The sequence below is a fragment of the Balaenoptera acutorostrata genome, chromosome 4 (genome assembly GCF_949987535.1).
Source record: "Balaenoptera acutorostrata chromosome 4, mBalAcu1.1, whole genome shotgun sequence".
Taxonomy (NCBI): domain Eukaryota; kingdom Metazoa; phylum Chordata; class Mammalia; order Artiodactyla; family Balaenopteridae; genus Balaenoptera; species Balaenoptera acutorostrata.
Window position 1 is genome coordinate 11,569,216 of NC_080067.1, and position 16,833 is coordinate 11,586,048.

A 16,833-nucleotide genomic window follows, 5' to 3' on the forward strand; every position below is an offset into this window, starting at 1 on the left:
ATCAGCTCTAATGTTTGAAATTGGAATAAAAAGTCTCTTTATTCATTTAGCATTATTTATTAGTTTTGAAATCATAGAATTATTCTAGAATGCCTGGAATATCACCTATTACATTTCTTTTTTTTTTTTGTAAATTTATTTAGTTTATTTATTTTTGGCTGCGTTGGGTCTTCGTTGCTGAACGTGGGCTTTCTCTAGTTGTGGCGAGCAGGGGCTACTCTTTGTTGTGTGCGGGCTTCTCATTGTGGTGGCTTCTCTTGTTGCAGATCACGGGCTCTAGGCGCACGGGCTTCAGTAGTTGTGGCACGCGGGCTCAGTAGTTGTGGCTCGTGGGCTCTAGGCACACAAGCTTAAGTGGTTGTGGTACACGGGCTTAGTTGCTCCTTGGCGTGTGGGATCTTCCCAGACCAGGGATCGAACCCGTGTTCCCTGCATTGGCAGGTGGATTCTTAACCACTGCATCACCAGGGAAGTCCCTATTACATTTCTTATTAATAAAATGTGTTTTTTTCCATTATGAAGATTACACATGAATATTATTAAAAATTTGGAAAATCCAGATTAGAAAGAAGAAATCCCTTCATCCAAAGAAGTACTACATTTTAACATGTAGTACTTTTGTATTCCTTTTTGCATGTATATTTTATACATTGTGATCATACTGTATAGACAGGTTTTTTTTAAGTATACAATCTAATATCTTTTAGTATATTTACAAAGTTGTGCATCCATCACCACAATCAATTTTAGAATATTGTCATTACCCTCCCCCAAACCCCACACCCCTTAGCTGTCACCCCAAACCTCCTTAGCCCTCTGCCCCAAGCAACCGTGAATCTATTTTCTGTCTCTATAGATTTGCCTCTTTGGACACTTCTTTTAAATAGAATCATATAATGTATGGTCCTTTGTGACTGACCTTTTTGATTTAGCGTAATTTTTTCAAGGTTCATCCATGTTGTAGCGTGTATCAGTACATCATTTCTTTTTATTGCTGAATAATAGTGATAATATATTTATTATAATTATATATAATATAATAATAAATGTAATTCATAGTTATTATTGTTATTATTCCATTGTATGGATATACCACATTTAATTTAATCCATTAATAGTTGATGGACATTTGGGATGTTTCCACTTTTTTTTTTTTTTTTTTTTTTTAATTTTATAGCTACTTTATTTATTTATTTCTTTATTTTTGGCTGTGTTGGGTCTTCAGTTCGTGCGAGGGCTTTCTCTAGTTACGGCAAGCGGGGGCCACTCTTCATCGCGGTGCAGGGACCGCTCTTCATCGCGGTGCGCGGGCCTCTCACTATCGCGGCCCCTCCCGTTGCGGGGCACAGGCTCCAGACGCGCAGGCTCAGCAGTTGTGGCTCACGGGCCCAGCTGCTCCGTGGCATGTGGGACCTTCCCAGACCAGGGCTCGAACTCGTGTCCCCTGCATTAGCAGGCAGATTCTCAACCACTGCGCCACCAGGGAAGCCCTGTTTCCACTTTTGAACTGCTGTGAAAAATGTTGCTATGAACATTCATGTACAAATGTTTGTGTGGATGTATGTTTTCAGTTCTCTTCAGTATGTACCTAGGAGTGGGATTGCTGGGTCAAATGGCCACTCTATTAGACAGTTTCGTATTATACTTAATTCATTTAACGTTAGAATAACATTTTCTCATGGTCTTAAATTTTTTCCCAAATATAATTTTTAATGTCCATTCATGTATATACTAATACTTTACTGGCAAATATTTAAATCTTTGCCAGTTTTTGTTTGTGTTTAGAATAGCTGCAACAGACTCGTTTGTACTTAAAGCTTTTTCCATATTTAGGATATAAGATAGATTCCCAGAAAGAAAATTAACTAAGTTAAAATGTATTCATATTTTAAGGCCTTTGGAGCATATTGTCCGATTGCTTTCTCCCAAGGTATTGTACCAATTTATACGCATGTCAGCAATTTATTATAGTATCCATTATGTGTTCTAGACCTGAGGGGGCTATGAATCATCTATGACCATGCTAGTCATTTATCAACTACTTAGGAAATAACTACATAGAAACAAAAAACAGTTTTAGTAAAAATGGTGGACAACAGAAAAAAATTGAAGTCAGAGCTGAGTTGTGTACAGCTATGTGATATATTAGCTCTGTGACCTTGGCAAAAACTACTTTGAGTCTCAGTTACCTCACTTGTAAAATAGAGATTAGCTACCTCAACAGTATTGTTACAATTAAACAACAAAATAATAGAGCTCAGTGGATGCTAGTTTTTGTACTTCCTTTAACCACCATTTAATGAGTCCTTATGATAATGCAGGGATTATAGAAAACATTTGTGAGGTATATAGAGAAATAATGGTTCCTACTTATAAGTAGACAGACCTGGTCACAAATAAGTGGGGTGTGTGTAGAGAGCTGAGGTGGATTCCCAGGGGAAGCAGCAACAATGTTCTTGTGTAGGTGGTGTGGAAAGACAGTTCAGAAGAGATGATGCTGTAGCCACCCCTTGAAAAAATGGGTGACCGGTCACTGAGTGGACACAGAGAACCCACGCAGTCCAGGAAGAGGGAACTGAATGGACAAATATTGAGGCAAGAAGGAGAATAGAAGGAAACTTTCTGGATTAAAAAAAAGGGATTATTTTTCATCCTACGTGGATGACAAAAGATTCTAAGGTAGTTTTATAGGGGGGAGCATTAAATTGAATCTGAACATGCTATACTATTTACTGAGACTCAGTAGAGAATTATAAGTTCTGGATATGGAGTAATATTCTACTAACCCTGAGAAAGAGCATAAAGTTAAATAGCTAAAACGATGGCCTTGATGACATTAGAAACGAAATCATTTCTATATTCAAACAGTAAGTTGTTTTCAGTGCCACTGAGGGCATAAAGCATATGGTTATTCTGCAGGCACACAACTGTAAAAACAAATGATGTGACCCATTCGAGTTAGTCCTGTTGTGGTCACAGGATTATAGAGCCTATGAAGCGATCTACAGAGCTTTAGAAACGTAGGCGCCTTGTTAGAATTTCCATACGCAGACTAGATGACTGTGCAGTCCTGGTTAGCTGGTGGTGGGGAACAATGTGTGAGGTTGCTCTTCCCTGTCAGGGCAAAGTCCTTCCTTTCCCACCTGCGCCTACCAGTAGATGTGTGTCCAGGGAATTGTGAGTAGTAATCCAATAGGAAAGTAGCATAGAACTGACAATTAAGAGCAGCAAGAGATGTGAAGTGCAACTTTTGTTTGGGGGTAGACGTCGTTCAGAATAATTGATAATATTACTTGGGGGGGAAATTAGAACTATTGCCCTCTTAAACATTGTAAAATACCAAAGATAAAAACCGTAGTCACAGGACTTCCCTGGTGGTCCAGTGGTTAAGACTCTGCACTTCCACCGCAGGGGCACAGGTTTGATCCCTGGTCGGGGAACTAAGATCCCACGTGCCACGTGGCGTGGCCAAAAAACAAAAACCGTAGTCACAACTTGTTTTGAGTTTAAGCCCTGAGCAGGAGAATGTTTGAGAAGTTCTAAAAGCAATTTCACATGAACTATTTTAAGGGTCACAGTGTCTGGAGCTTAACTGACTTGTCCAATACATTTTGATTTCTTGTAGGTGCTGCTTATGCCCGTGCAGAGGAGAGTATCAGGAAATTGGTGGAGCAATGTAAATTGCCATTTCTGCCCACCCCCATGGGAAAGGGTGTTATCCCTGACAACCATCCAAACTGTGTAGGTGCTGCCAGATCCAGGTACGTGGCGCTCCAGGTTTTAAATACAATGGCTTGGCAGATTCCAGGCTAATTTAAATTATTTTGTGACGTTAATGAATCTAGGAGGAGTTCTGAAAGAATCACATAATTTTAAGCACATCTGTTTCTTTTTAGACTTTTCAACACTTTAAAGATGTTGTCCTCTATCTCCTGACTCTCATGGTTTCAGATGAGAAATCTGTAGTCATTTGAATCTCTGTCCGCTGATGTAGTTGTCTTTCTGTGGCTCCTTCCAGAATTTTTTTTTATCTTTGTTTTTCAGCAGTTTGATTATGATGTGTCTGGACACGGTTTTCTTTTAGTTTATCCTGTTTGGGGTTCTATAATCTTCTTGAATCTGTACATTGATACCTTTCACCAAATTTGGAAAGTTTTGGGCCGTTATTTCTTCAAATATTTTTTTCTACACCGATCTCTTTCTCTTTTCTGAAGTAACACAAATATTAGGCATGTTGATATTGTCCCATAGGTCCCTGAATAACTGTTTAATTCTTTTTAATCCTTTTGTCTACTTTATATGTTCTATTTCTCTGCGGAGAATGTTTATCTTCCCATTTATTTCAAGAGTATTTTTGTTTACCTTATGGAACATAGTTATAATAGCTGATTTAAAGTATGTGTTTACAGGGAGATCAGCTCGGTGCTTTGTGACCACCTAGAGGGGTGGGATGGGGAGGGTGGGAGGGAGGGAGACGCAAGAGGGAAGAGATATGGGAACATATGTATATGTATAACTGATTCACTTTGTTATAAAGCAGAAACTAACACACCATTGTAAAGCAATTATACTTCAATAAAGATGTTTAAAAAATAAATAAATAAAATAAAATATGTGTTTACTGATTCTAACATCTGGGTCATCAGTACAATTGGCATCTATTCATTATATTTTCTTTTGAAATTGGTTACATTATTCTGGTTCTTTGTGTTTTGAGTAGTTTTGGATAGTATCCTAGAGTTTTGAATACTGTGTTGTGAGATTCTAGGTCATACCAAAATCCTCTGTAGAATGCTGATTTTGTTTGTTTGTTTTAGCAAGCAGTTAGCTTGGTTAGATTCAGACTGCAGGTTCTGACTCACTCACTCACTGTGAGCATGGTTCCAGGGTCAGTTGATTTCCAAAGCCTTTGCTATGCTCCTTTGGGTCTGTCCACACATGCCTAGCCCAGGAGTGAGCCCCAGCCCCAGTTCTGGATATAAACATGCTGGTTAATATCCAGAACTAGGGATTCCTTTTCTCTCTTAAGACATAGCCCACCCATTTCCCAGAGTCCCTTTTCCTGGCCCTTGCTGCTACCTTATCATACCACACAACAGGTGCTGCCTTTGAGGCAAAGTGGCAGGAAAAAAAAGAAAGATGAAAGATAAGGGGGATGCCCCCATATTCTCCAGACCACAGGGGCCCCTTTTCCCAGTTCCTTTTGCCTGAAAAATGAAGTTTCTCTTGGGATTTTAGCTGCTTAGGACTTACCACAGTGCCGCTGTGCTGCCCTCACAGCACAGCTGTGAGAGAGAAATAGAGAAAAAGAAAATTTTGGAGCTTTCCCCCCACGCTCTTAGGCATGCAGGGTCCCGTTTCCTGATCTTCTGGCCAAAAAGACACGGTTTCTCTCCAAGTTTTTGCTTTCCTTTAGTTCTGCAACTAGGACTGCTCTGAATCAAAGCGAAGAGATAAAAGAGGGGAAAACCTTAAAAACTCACTGCCTGCATGGGTCACTTCTTTGATCTCGTCCCGGTCCACCTACTGTTGTTTACTTTTCAGAAGCCTCAGGTAGTTGCTTTTTCTAGTTTGTTCAGAGTTTCCACTGTATTAGTGGGAGAGCTAGGCTGGAGTGGGATTACCCAGCCTTGGCTGGCACTGGAAGTCTCTTCTTCTTAGATTTTTTTTTTTTTAATTGACTTCACCTCATTCTTTTTACTGTTTTTTTTTTGCCCTGCCACATGTGGCATCTTAGTCCCCAACCAGGGATCAAACCCACGCCCCCTGCAGTGGGAGCTTGGAGTCTTATCCACTGGACCGCCAGGGAAGCCCCTCTTCTTTTTAAATTTTTAAAACACACTTTCTGATAAACCATGTGTTTTTTTAAATTTCTTTATTATGAAATATTATAAATATACAAATGAAAGAGTAATTTAATGAGTACTATGTAACCACCACTCAACTTTATCAAATATAATATTAAGTAGTATGTTGTTGCTTTAAGTTTTTTTTTTAAGAAACAAAAAATTACAGATTTGTTTGTAGTCCCTGCATATCTTACCTGATCCCATTTCCTCCCTCCCTCTCCACAGTTTACCACTGTTCTACATTTGGTAATTTTCATGTTGTCATGCAAACACTAAATTAATTTTGAGGGGTTTTTAAATGTCATGTTTCCTGTTCAATCTTTAATGTTGCTCATTTAATGCTATTTTAATAAGCTTATATGTTTACTTTTTTCATATTAGTATACATTGTACAGTAGCCAAATTAATTATTACAATGTTTTTTCTTTTAATATACTTTAACTTGGGTTGAGCTGAAGTTTTTCTTCATTCCTGTTGAATTTTAAGAAGATAATATTAATGACATTAATAATATAGAAAAGATTGTAAGGGGCTATAAATAATTGTATCAACAATTTCAAGTATCAACAATTTCAAGTTTTGGAGTATCTATAAGCAAATCTATCCTTCCATTTTCAGTTTTTATCTGTTAGTTAAATTGGGTCCCACAGGACCAAAACAGTATATGAGGATAGCTTTTTTGACTATATAGTTGAAATAATAACTGAATTTCTGTGAAAAATAGCATAAGCCACTGCAGAAGGTAAAAGCAAAAAAAAAACAAACAGATCCTCTTTGGACAAAAGATAAGAAAAATGGGAAATAGCCAAGAAGTAGAAAAAAGAAAACCCACGGCAATTATTATAATAAAAATTATCCTGGAAAAAGGCATGACATTTCAATTGGACCAATAATAATGACAGTTGTGTGCATCATTAGAGCCACATCGGAAACAAAATGATACAGTGTAAAAGCAAGCAAAGATGTATGAGGTAAACAAAAGGAAAGCAAGGGTTATTAATATCAGAGTGGATATCAAAGTAAATATCAAAAAATTGAAGTTATATTGACAAAAATACTAAGATATATAAAACTATTAGAAATATACCTGGTGTAATATTTTTTGAAAGCAGTTGGGGAAAGTGAATCAATCATCATAAAAATACCTGCTTCAAGGAATCAATATGAAGTATATATTAAGATTCAAATAAAGATGTGCAACCCAGTACTGTTAATAACAAAGAAAATATCCAGCAGTTGAGAAGAGGTGAAATAAATTTGTGTTCAACAAAATGGGTAGCCTTTAAAATTTGTATTTAAGAAGAACTTAATGATAAAGGAAAACATTTATGATAAGCAAAAGTGCATGAGACAGTATTTAGTATATAAGCTCAACTATATAAAAATACACATGTGTAGAAAAAAAGACTAGATGAAATTATGCCAGGATATTAATAATACTTTATAAGTTGATGGTATTATTGGGAGATTTTGGCTTTTTCTTTATACTTTTCTGCTTTTTCCAGATTATCTACAGTATACTTGTATTAATTTTTCTAATGATAAAAAAGTAATAAATGATATAGAGTATAGATAAAGTCTTACGGTAGTATTTTCTACTTATTTCATCTTTTGGATTACTATTTAAATAGAATGGCTTCATAAATTATTTCAGTTTGAAAGATCAAATTCTCAAGACCAGTACAAGATCCAAATTATTTAGACTTTTCCAAATACTTTAGAAATTAACTTTAGAATAATTCAAATAAGAATGTAGATATCCTTTTTGTTATATCAGATTTTTCTTTTTAATAGGGCTTTGCAATTTGCTGATGTAATTGTGTTATTTGGTGCCAGATTAAATTGGATTTTACATTTTGGACTGCCTCCAAGATATCAGCCAGATGTGAAGTTTATCCAGGTACTCAAAGAGGAGAGATTAATTGATTGATTGATTGATTCTTGGCTGCGTTGGGTCTTCAGTGCTGCACTTGGGCTTTCTCTAGTTGCAGCGAGCGGGGGCTAATCTTCATTGCGGTGTGCGGGCTTCTCACTGCAGTGGCTTCTCTTGTTGTGGAGCACAGGCTCTAGGCGCACAGGCTTCAGGAGTTGTTGTACGCAGGCTCAGTAGTTGTGGCACACGGGCTTAGTTGCTCCTTGGCATGTGGGATCTTCCCGGACCAGGGCTCGAACCCACATCCCCTGCATTGGCAGGCAGATTCTTAACCACTGCGCCACCAGGGAAGTCCCCGGAGTAGATTTTAAAATGAGGGAAGATAGTGAGGTTTCTTTTTTTTTTTTAAGAACAATTACACAAGGTTTAATAAAATTTTAAATGTTCAAGCCTAACTGACACAGCAATTTTACTTCTTGAAGTGATAGTGAGGTTTCTATACTAGCTATGATACTCATATAGTTCCGTGGATTTATTCTTTTATCAAGGAACTTCTTGAATATCAAATCTTAATCATATGCTTATGTGTAAAATGCACAGTCCATTTATTGTCTTAATTCTTAAAGATTTTTAAGAATAAACACAGCTTGTTCTTTAGCCTTGCCTCTTTTTTAGGTTGATATCTGTGCAGAAGAGTTGGGGAATAATGTAAGACCTGCTGTGACCTTGCTAGGAGACATAAATGCTGTTACTAAACAGGTGAGAGCTTTTGCCTGGGTTTTAGTTTATGTGGCTTGGTCTTTACGGAAGTCAGTTCTTGAAAATGTTTCAGTCTTGATTCACTTGGTGACAGGTCTATTAATATCTATTTTAAATAAAATTTATGATGGAAAGCTATTCTTAAATATAACTATGGAACTTGGTAAATCCAGCTCCTTATGTATAGATAATTTGTATGTGGGTAAGTTAAGCATTTTTGAAAGGTGATGGAAAATTTAAAGGCATTCAGCCGGCAAACTGATTTCAGCTATCTGAAAGATTATAATACAGCTTCCAGAGGAATTGAACTTACAGCCAAGAAATGGCTTTATGTACTGGAAAAAATCTAACTTAGTATTTCTTTAGGCAATAAAGAGATTTTTACTCTTCAAACTGTAATCAGGAACTTGTCCAGATTCTTATTATTTGTATATAATTTATACATTTCACTGTGACAGACAAAATGTAGGCACATTTGTCCCATGACTTTGGATACAAATTGGTATCATTATCATGATTATACAAAATTAAGATGTAATCCCCAATATTAAAACACTCTGGAGCATTTGGTCTGTATCATGGGAATCCCTGGGTATTGGGGCTATGAGTCTTCTTGCAGGGGTTCTTTGGCAGGGTGATTTTCCTCCTATTGTCAGAGGCAGAGGAAGGCTTACGAGCCCCCCTGCCTGTGAAGTATGGAGGGGGTTACAGTTCTGCTTTGTCTTATGGGATCCCAGTTACTGGTAGAAGTCATCACTGAACCAAGCAGAAGCTTTCCATGGTACCTATTTATCTTCTATCAGTTGTTTACTGCCCAGAGGAAAAACAGAGTATGAGTGATGTGAAAGGTAGGATAGTGTAGCTGTATTGTCTTTTTTAGAAGAGATTTTTATGCTAATATGATTTAAGTTTATTTTCAAAAAGGAAAGAAAAAGTTTCTGGTTTTTTAGCTTTTAGAACAATTTGAGAAAACACCATGGCAGTATCCTCCTGAGAGCAAGTGGTGGAAAATTCTGAGAGAAAAAATGAAGAGCAATGAAGCTTTATCCAAGGTAATATGGGACCCACTGAAACTCAAGAACACTTCAGGTCCATGGTTGAGTTAGTTCTGTCATAGCATGACATTTGCATTCCTAAAATCACAATGTGTAAGATACACACACACACACACACACATTCATATATGTGTTACAATAAATATGGCACCTGAAGTTTCTTGTGGAAGTGGGCATTGGAAAGGTTATAGCTCGTGAGGTACTGTGAAGCAGTGGAAAGAGGGGATCTGACATTGGACAGAGAGTCGTAAGAGCCAATGTGGATGGGTGTGGCTCCTTGTCCTCAGTTTGACCTTGGCACCAAATCACAAGAGATCTTTTGGAACCTTAAATCCTGGGGCATGTTGGGGCATGTTTGTCCTGTAAGATATAAGTTCTCCGAGGTATGCATTTATAATAGACAGGTGTTTCATCAAAACTGAAAATTTGATCTAATGTATAGCCACCTTTTTCTTTTTTTTAATTTCTGCTTTATTGAGGTATAATTTTTCTAATTTATTTATTTATTTATTTTTGGCCACGTTGGGTCTTTGTTGCTGCGCGCGGGCTTTCTCTAGTTGCGGTGAGCGGGGGCTACTCTTCGTTGTGGTGCGCGGGCTTCTCATTGTGGTGGCTTCTCTTTGTTGCGGAGCACGGACTCTAGGTGCTTGGGCTTCAGTAGTTGCAGCACATGGGCTCAGTAGTTGTGGCTCATGGACTCTAGAGCACAGGCTCAGTAGTTGTGATGCACGGTCTTAGTTGCTCTGCGGCATGTGGGATCTTCCCAGACCAGGGCTCAAAGCCGTGTCCCCTGCATTGGCAGGCAGATTCTTAAGTACTGAGCCACCAGGGAAGTCCCTATGGAGGTGTAATTGATGTATAAAATGCTAAGATATTTAAAGGTACATCATGGTGCATTGATAAACACACTGTGAAAGAGTTCGCCCCATCTAGTTAGTTAACACATCCATCCCCTCACGTTTATTTCATTTAATTTCATTTCACTTCATTTCATTTTATATTAGTGAGACCATTTGTAGCTTTCTTTTTCAATTAACTTTTGTATCACTGCTGGAAATTCTTTTGCAACTTCCTCATCTGCATTCATGGCTCTGCCTGATAGCTGAAGTCTTTAGAATTTATAGTAATGTATGAAACTACCAAACCATCCACTGTTAGCACTAAAATGAGCCACTTCTGCAGGATTTGGCAATTTTTGTTTAAAGTCTTTGTATATGGATAGTGTTTCCTCTTTGATTGTCAGAAAAGTTGTTCCTGATTTTTTTTTAACATCTTTATTGGAGTATAATTGCTTTACAGTGGAGTGTTAGTTTCTTCTTTATAACAAAGTGAATCAGTTATACATATACATATGTCCCCATATCTCTTCCCTCTTGTGTCTCCCTCCCTATCCCACCCTCCCTATCCCACCCCTCTAGGTGGTCACAAAGCACCGAGCTGATCTCCCCGTGCTATGCGGCTGCTTCCCACTAGCTATCTATTTTACGTTTGGTAGTGTATATATGTCCATGCCACTCTCTCACTTTGTCCCAGCTTAACCTTCCCCCTCCCCGTATCCTCAAGTCCATTCTCTAGTAGGTCTGTGTCTTTATTCCCGTCTTGCCCCTAGGTTCTTCATGACCATTTTTTTTCTTTTTTAGATTCCGTATATATGTGTTAGCATACGGTATTTGTTTTTCTCCTTCTGACTTACTTCACTCTCTATGACAGACTCTAGGTCCATCCACCTCACTACAAATAACTCAGTTTCATTTCTTTTTATGGCTGAGTAATATTCCATTGTATATATGTGCCACATCTTCTTTATCCATTCATCTGTTGATGGACACTTAGGTTGTTTCCATGTCCTGGCTATTGTAAATAGGGCTGCAACGAACATTTTGGTGCATGACTCTTTTTGAATTATGGTTTTCTCAGGGTATATGCCCAGTAGTGGGATTGCTGGGTCGTATGGTAGTTCTATTTTTAGTTTTTTAAGGAACCTCCATACTGTTCTCCATAGTGGCTGTATCAATTTACATTCCCACCAACAGTGCAAGAGGCTTCCCTTTTCTCCACACCCTCTCCAGCATTTATTGTTTGTAGATTTTTTAATGATGGCCATTCTGACCGGTGTGAGATGATATCTCACTGTAGTTTTGATTTGCATTTCTGTAGTGATTAATGATGTTGAACATTCTTTCATGTGTTTGTTGGCAATTTGTATATCTTCTTTGGAGAAATGTCTGTTTAGGTCTTCTGCCCATTTTTGGATTGGGTTGTTTGTTTTTTTCATGTTGAGCTGCATGAGCTGCTTGTAAATTTTGGAGATTAATCCTTTGTCAGTTGCTTCATATGCAAATATTTTCTCCCATTATGAGGGTTGTCATTTTGTTCTTGTTTATGGTTTCCTTTGCTGTGCAAAAGCTTTTAAGTTTCATTAGGTCCCATTTGTTTATTTTTGTTTTTATTTCCATTTGCCTAGGAGGTGGGTCAAAAAGGACCGTGCTGTGATTTATGTCATAGAGTGTTCTGCCTATGTTTTCCTCTAAGAGTTTGATAGTGCCTGGCCTTACATTTAGGTCTTTAATTCAATTTGAGTTTATTTTTGTGTATGGTGTTAGAGAGTGTTCTAATTTCGTTCTTTTACATGTAGCTGTCCAGTTTTCCCAGCACCACTTATTGAAGAGGCTGTCTTTTCTCCACTGTATATTCTTGCCTCCTTTATCAAAGATAAGGTGACCATATGTGCGTGGGTTTATCTCTGGGCTTTCTATCCTGTTCCATTGATCTATATTTCTGTTTTTGTGCCAGTACCATACTGTCTTGATTACTGTAGCTTTGTAGTGTAGTCTGAAGTCAGGGAGCCTGATTCCTCCAGCTCCGTTTTTCTTTCTCCATATTGCTTTGGCTATTCGGGGTCTTTTGTGTTTCCATACAAATTGTGAAATTATTTGTTCTAGTTATGTGAAAAATGCCATTGGTAGTTTGATAGGGATTGCATTGAATCTGTAGATTGCTTTGGGTAGTCGAGTCATTTTCACAATGTTGATTCTTCCAATCCAAGAACATGGTATATCTCTCCATCTATTTGTATCATCTTTAATTTCTTTCATCAGTGTCTTATAATTTTCTGCATACAGATCTTTTGTCTCCTTAGGTAGGTTTATTCCTAGGTATTTTATTCTTTTTGTTGCAATGGTAAATGGGAATGTTTTCTTAATTTCACTTTCAGATTTTTCATCATTGGTGTATAGGAATGCAAGAGATTTCTGTGCATTAATTTTGTATTCTGCTACTTTACCAAATGCATTGATTAGCTTTCGTAGTTTTCTGGTAGCATCTTTAGGATTCTCTATGTATAATATCATGTCATCTGCAAACAGTGACAGCTTTACTTCTTCTTTTCCGATTTGGATTCCATTTATTTCTTTTTCTTCTCTGATTGCTGTGGCTAAAACTTCCAAAACTATGTTGAATAAGAGTGGTGAGAGTGGGCAACCTTGTCTTGTTCCTGATCTTAGTGGAAATGGTTTCAGTTTTTCTCCATTGAGGACGATGTTGGCTGTGGGTTTGTCATATATGGCCTTTATTCTGTTGAGGAAAGTTCCCTCTATGCCTACTTTCTGCAGGGTTTTTATCATAAATGGGTGTTGAATTTTGTCAAAAGCTTTCTTTGCATCTATTGAGATGATCATATGGTTTTTCTGCTTCAGTTTATTAATGTGGTGTATCACATTGATTGATTTGCATATATTGAAGAATCCTTGTATTCCTGGGATAAACCCCACTTGATCATGGTGTATGATCCTTTTAATGTGCTGTTGGATTCTGTTTGCTAGTATTTTGTTGAGGATTTTTGCATCTATGTTCATCAGTGATATTGGCCTGTAGTTTTCTTTCTTTGTGACATCTTTGTCTGGTTTTGTTATCAGGGTGATGGTGGCCTTGTAGAATGAGTTTGGGAGTGTTCCTCCCTCTGCTATATTTGGAAGAGTTTGATAAGGATAGGTGTTAGCTCTTCTCTACATGTTTGATAGAATTTGCCTGTGAAGCCATCCGGTCCTGGACTTTTGTTTGCTGGAAGATTTTAAATCACAATTTCAATTTCAGTGCTTGTGATTGGTCTGTTCATATTTTCTACTTCTTCCTGGTTCAGTCTCAGAAGGTTGTGCATTTCTAAGAATTTGTCCATTTCTTCCAGGTTGTCCATTTTATTGGCATATAGTTGCTTGTAGTAATCTCACATCATCCTTTGTATTTCTGCAGTGTCAGTTGTTTCTTCTCCTTTTTCATTTCTAATTCTGTTGATTTGCATCTTCTCCCTTTTTTTCTTGATGAGTCTGGCTAATGGTTTATCAATTTTGTTTATCTTCTCAAAGAACCAGCTTTTAGTTTTATTGATCTCTGCTATCGTTTCCTTTATTGCTTTTTCATTGATTTCTGATCTGATCTTCATGATTTCTTTCCTTCTGCTAACTTTGGGGTTTTTTTGTTCTTTCTCTAATTGCTTTAGGTGTAAGGTTAGGTTGTTTATTTGAAATGTTTCTTGTTTCTTGAGGTAAGATTGTATTGCTATAAACTTCCCTCTTAGAACTGTTTTTGCTGCATCCCATAGGTTTTGGGTTGTTGTGTTTTCATTGTCATTTGTCTCTAGGTATTTTTTAATTTCCTCTTTGATTTCTTCAATAATCTCTTGGTTATTTAATAGTGTATTGTTTAGCCTCCATGTGTTTGTATTTTTTACAGATTTTTTCCTGGAATTGATATCTAGTCTCATAATGTTGTGGTCAAAAAAGATACTTGATGCGATTTCAGTTTTCTTAAAGTTACCAAGGCTTGATTTGTGACCCAAGATATGATCTATCCTGGAGAATGTTCCATGAGCACTTGAGAAGAAAGTGTATTCAGTTGTTTTTGTATGGAATGTCCTATAAATATCAATTAAGTCCATCATGTTTAATGTATCGTTTAAAGCTTGTGTTTCCTTATTTATTTTCATTTTGGATGATCTGTCCATTAGTGAAAGTGGGGTGTTTAAGTCCCTTACTATTATTGTGTTACTGTCGATTTCCCCTTTTATGGCTGTTAGCATTTGCCTTGTGCATTGAGGTGCTCCTATGTTGGGTGCCTAAATATTTACAATTGTTATATCTTCTTCTTGGATTGATCCCTTCATCATTATGTAGTGTCCTTCTTTATCTCTTGTAATAGTCTTTATTTTAAAGTCTGTTTTGTCTGGTATGAGAATTGCTCCTCCAGCTTTCTTTTGATTTCCATTTGCATGGAATATCTTTTTCCATCCCCTCACTTTCAGTCTGTATGTGTCCCTAGGTCTGAAGTGGGTCTCTTGTAGACAGCATATATACAGGTCTTGTTTTTGTATCCATTCGCTCAGACAGGACGGGGTTAAAGGAGCAGCTGCTTCAGGGGCTCTGGCTCACTCAGGCCGGAGGGAGGGAGGGGTACGGATGCAGGGCGAGCCTGCGGCGGCAGAGGCCAGTGTGACGTTGCAGCAGCCTGAGGTGCGCCGTGCATTCTCCCGGGGAAGTTGTCCCTGGATCACGGGACCCTGGCCGTGGCGGGCTGCACAGGCTCCTGGGAGGGGCAGTGTGGATAGTGACCTGTGCTCGCACACAGGCTTCTTGGTGGCGGCAGCAGCAGCCTTAGCGTTTCATGCCCGCCTCTGGGGTCCGCGCTGATAGCCGCGGCTTGTGCCCGTCTCTGCAGCTCCTTTAAGCGGTGCTCTTCATCCCCTCTCCTCGCGCACCAGGAAACAAAGAGGCAAGAAAAAGTCTCTTGCCTCTTTGGCAGCTCCAGACCTTTTCCCGGACTCCCTCCCAGCTAGCTGTGGTGCACTAGCCCCCTTCAGGCTGTGTTCACGCCGCCAACCCCAGTTCTCTCCTTGGGATCCGACCTCCGAAGCCCGAGCCTCAGCTCCCAGCCCCCGCCCGCCCCCGCGGGTGAGCAGACAAGCCTCTCGGGCTGGTGAGTGCTAGTGGGCACCGATCCTCTGTGCAGGAATCTCTCTGCTTTACCCTCTGCACCCCTGTTGCTGTGCTCTCCTCCGTGGCTCCGAAGCTTCCCCCCTCTGCCACCCGCAGTCTCCGCCCGCAAAGCGGCTTCCTAGTGTGTGGGAACCTTTCCTCCTTCACAGCTCCCTCCCACTGGTGCAGGTCCCATCCCTATTCTCTTGTCTCTGCTATTTCTTTTTTCTTTTGCCCTACCCAGGTACATGGGGATTTTCTTGCCTTTTGGGAGGTCTGAGGTCTTCTGCCAGCGTTCAGTAGGTGTTCTGTAGGAGTTGTTCCACATGTAGATGTATTTCTGATGTATTTGTGGGGAGGAAGGTGATCTCCATGTCTTACTCTTCTGCCATCTTGAAGCTCCTCTCCAGCTGTTCCTGATTTTTTTTTTTTTTTTTGCTGTTTTGTGTATTACTCTGCATCTTGGTTCAGCTGGGTGCAGTTTTCTGGGTTCATGTAGTGTTTCTAACTGATGGAATCATTCATAATCAAATACGAAATTCCAGCTTTACTCATATTGTTCCCTAATATATCAGTCGTCTTGGAATAAATTTGCATTTTCCAAACAAGTAGAGTTGTTTCTACATGATTCTTTCTTTCTTTGGAATTTTAATCAATGACTTTCTCCTATCAGGAGCCAGTCTCAGTTTTCTTTCCTGAATGGTATAGTGATTAATTCCTTCTTTTCCATAGGAATCACCTTAGTTTAAGGTGGAAGGATCTTGCCTCTCTTCTCTGGTGCACGAGCATAGGCGGGTCGCTCATCCATCTTGGGTATGATCTCCAGCAGACCAAAGTAGTACAGGTGAAGAGGCAGTGGGGCTTTGCTGCTGAAGCTCTAAAAGGCATTTGGCTAGACAAGGGCAATAACCTTGCTGTTTTCCCTCCATTTAGAGACCTTCCAGAGTAGTGGGTGAAGCATATCCCCTTTCCATGTGGGGAAAGATTAGATTTTCTAAAACCCTGACTTCATTTTTAATTTTAAGTGTAGGGTCATATTTTAGATGAAAATATTCTAGAATAAAATTTTCACTTTTTCTAAGGCAGTGTTTCTCTGAAAGTGCTCAAATAAGACTGTTTAGTTTTGCTTAACCCAGTGTCTTCAGCTATCTTTACTATAGGACGTCTTAGTCTTTAATATGCTAGTGTGCGTTGTGGATCTCCAGGAAGAGGGATATTTCCTGCCTTATTTGATTGTGTCCCAAATTGGGACTGGGACCCGTTTTTCTTAGGCTGTCCCCTAGGACTGTTTACAGATCAGTTAGCTTGTCAGAGTCATCATCTAGTGGCCA

The 16,833-nt window shown here is 38.8% G+C and overlaps 1 protein-coding gene across 4 annotated transcripts in view; it reads left to right on the forward strand.

Moving 5' to 3' along the window:
- HACL1 (2-hydroxyacyl-CoA lyase 1) overlaps positions 1 to 16,833 on the forward strand; it is a 39,350-nt gene that overhangs the window by 9,108 nt on the left and 13,409 nt on the right. For 3 of the 4 annotated variants that reach the window (XM_057545197.1, XM_028162002.2, XM_007166999.3), the window contains exons 9-12: positions 3,626 to 3,761; positions 7,644 to 7,749; positions 8,398 to 8,481; positions 9,432 to 9,533. In XM_057545197.1, coding sequence (XP_057401180.1) covers positions 3,626 to 3,761; positions 7,644 to 7,749; positions 8,398 to 8,481; positions 9,432 to 9,533 — 428 coding nt within the window. Of the gene's footprint in view, positions 1 to 3,625; positions 3,762 to 7,643; positions 7,750 to 8,397; positions 8,482 to 9,431; positions 9,534 to 16,234; positions 16,347 to 16,833 lie in introns of all 4 variants that reach the window. The other variant, XM_057545199.1, reaches the window with a different exon arrangement.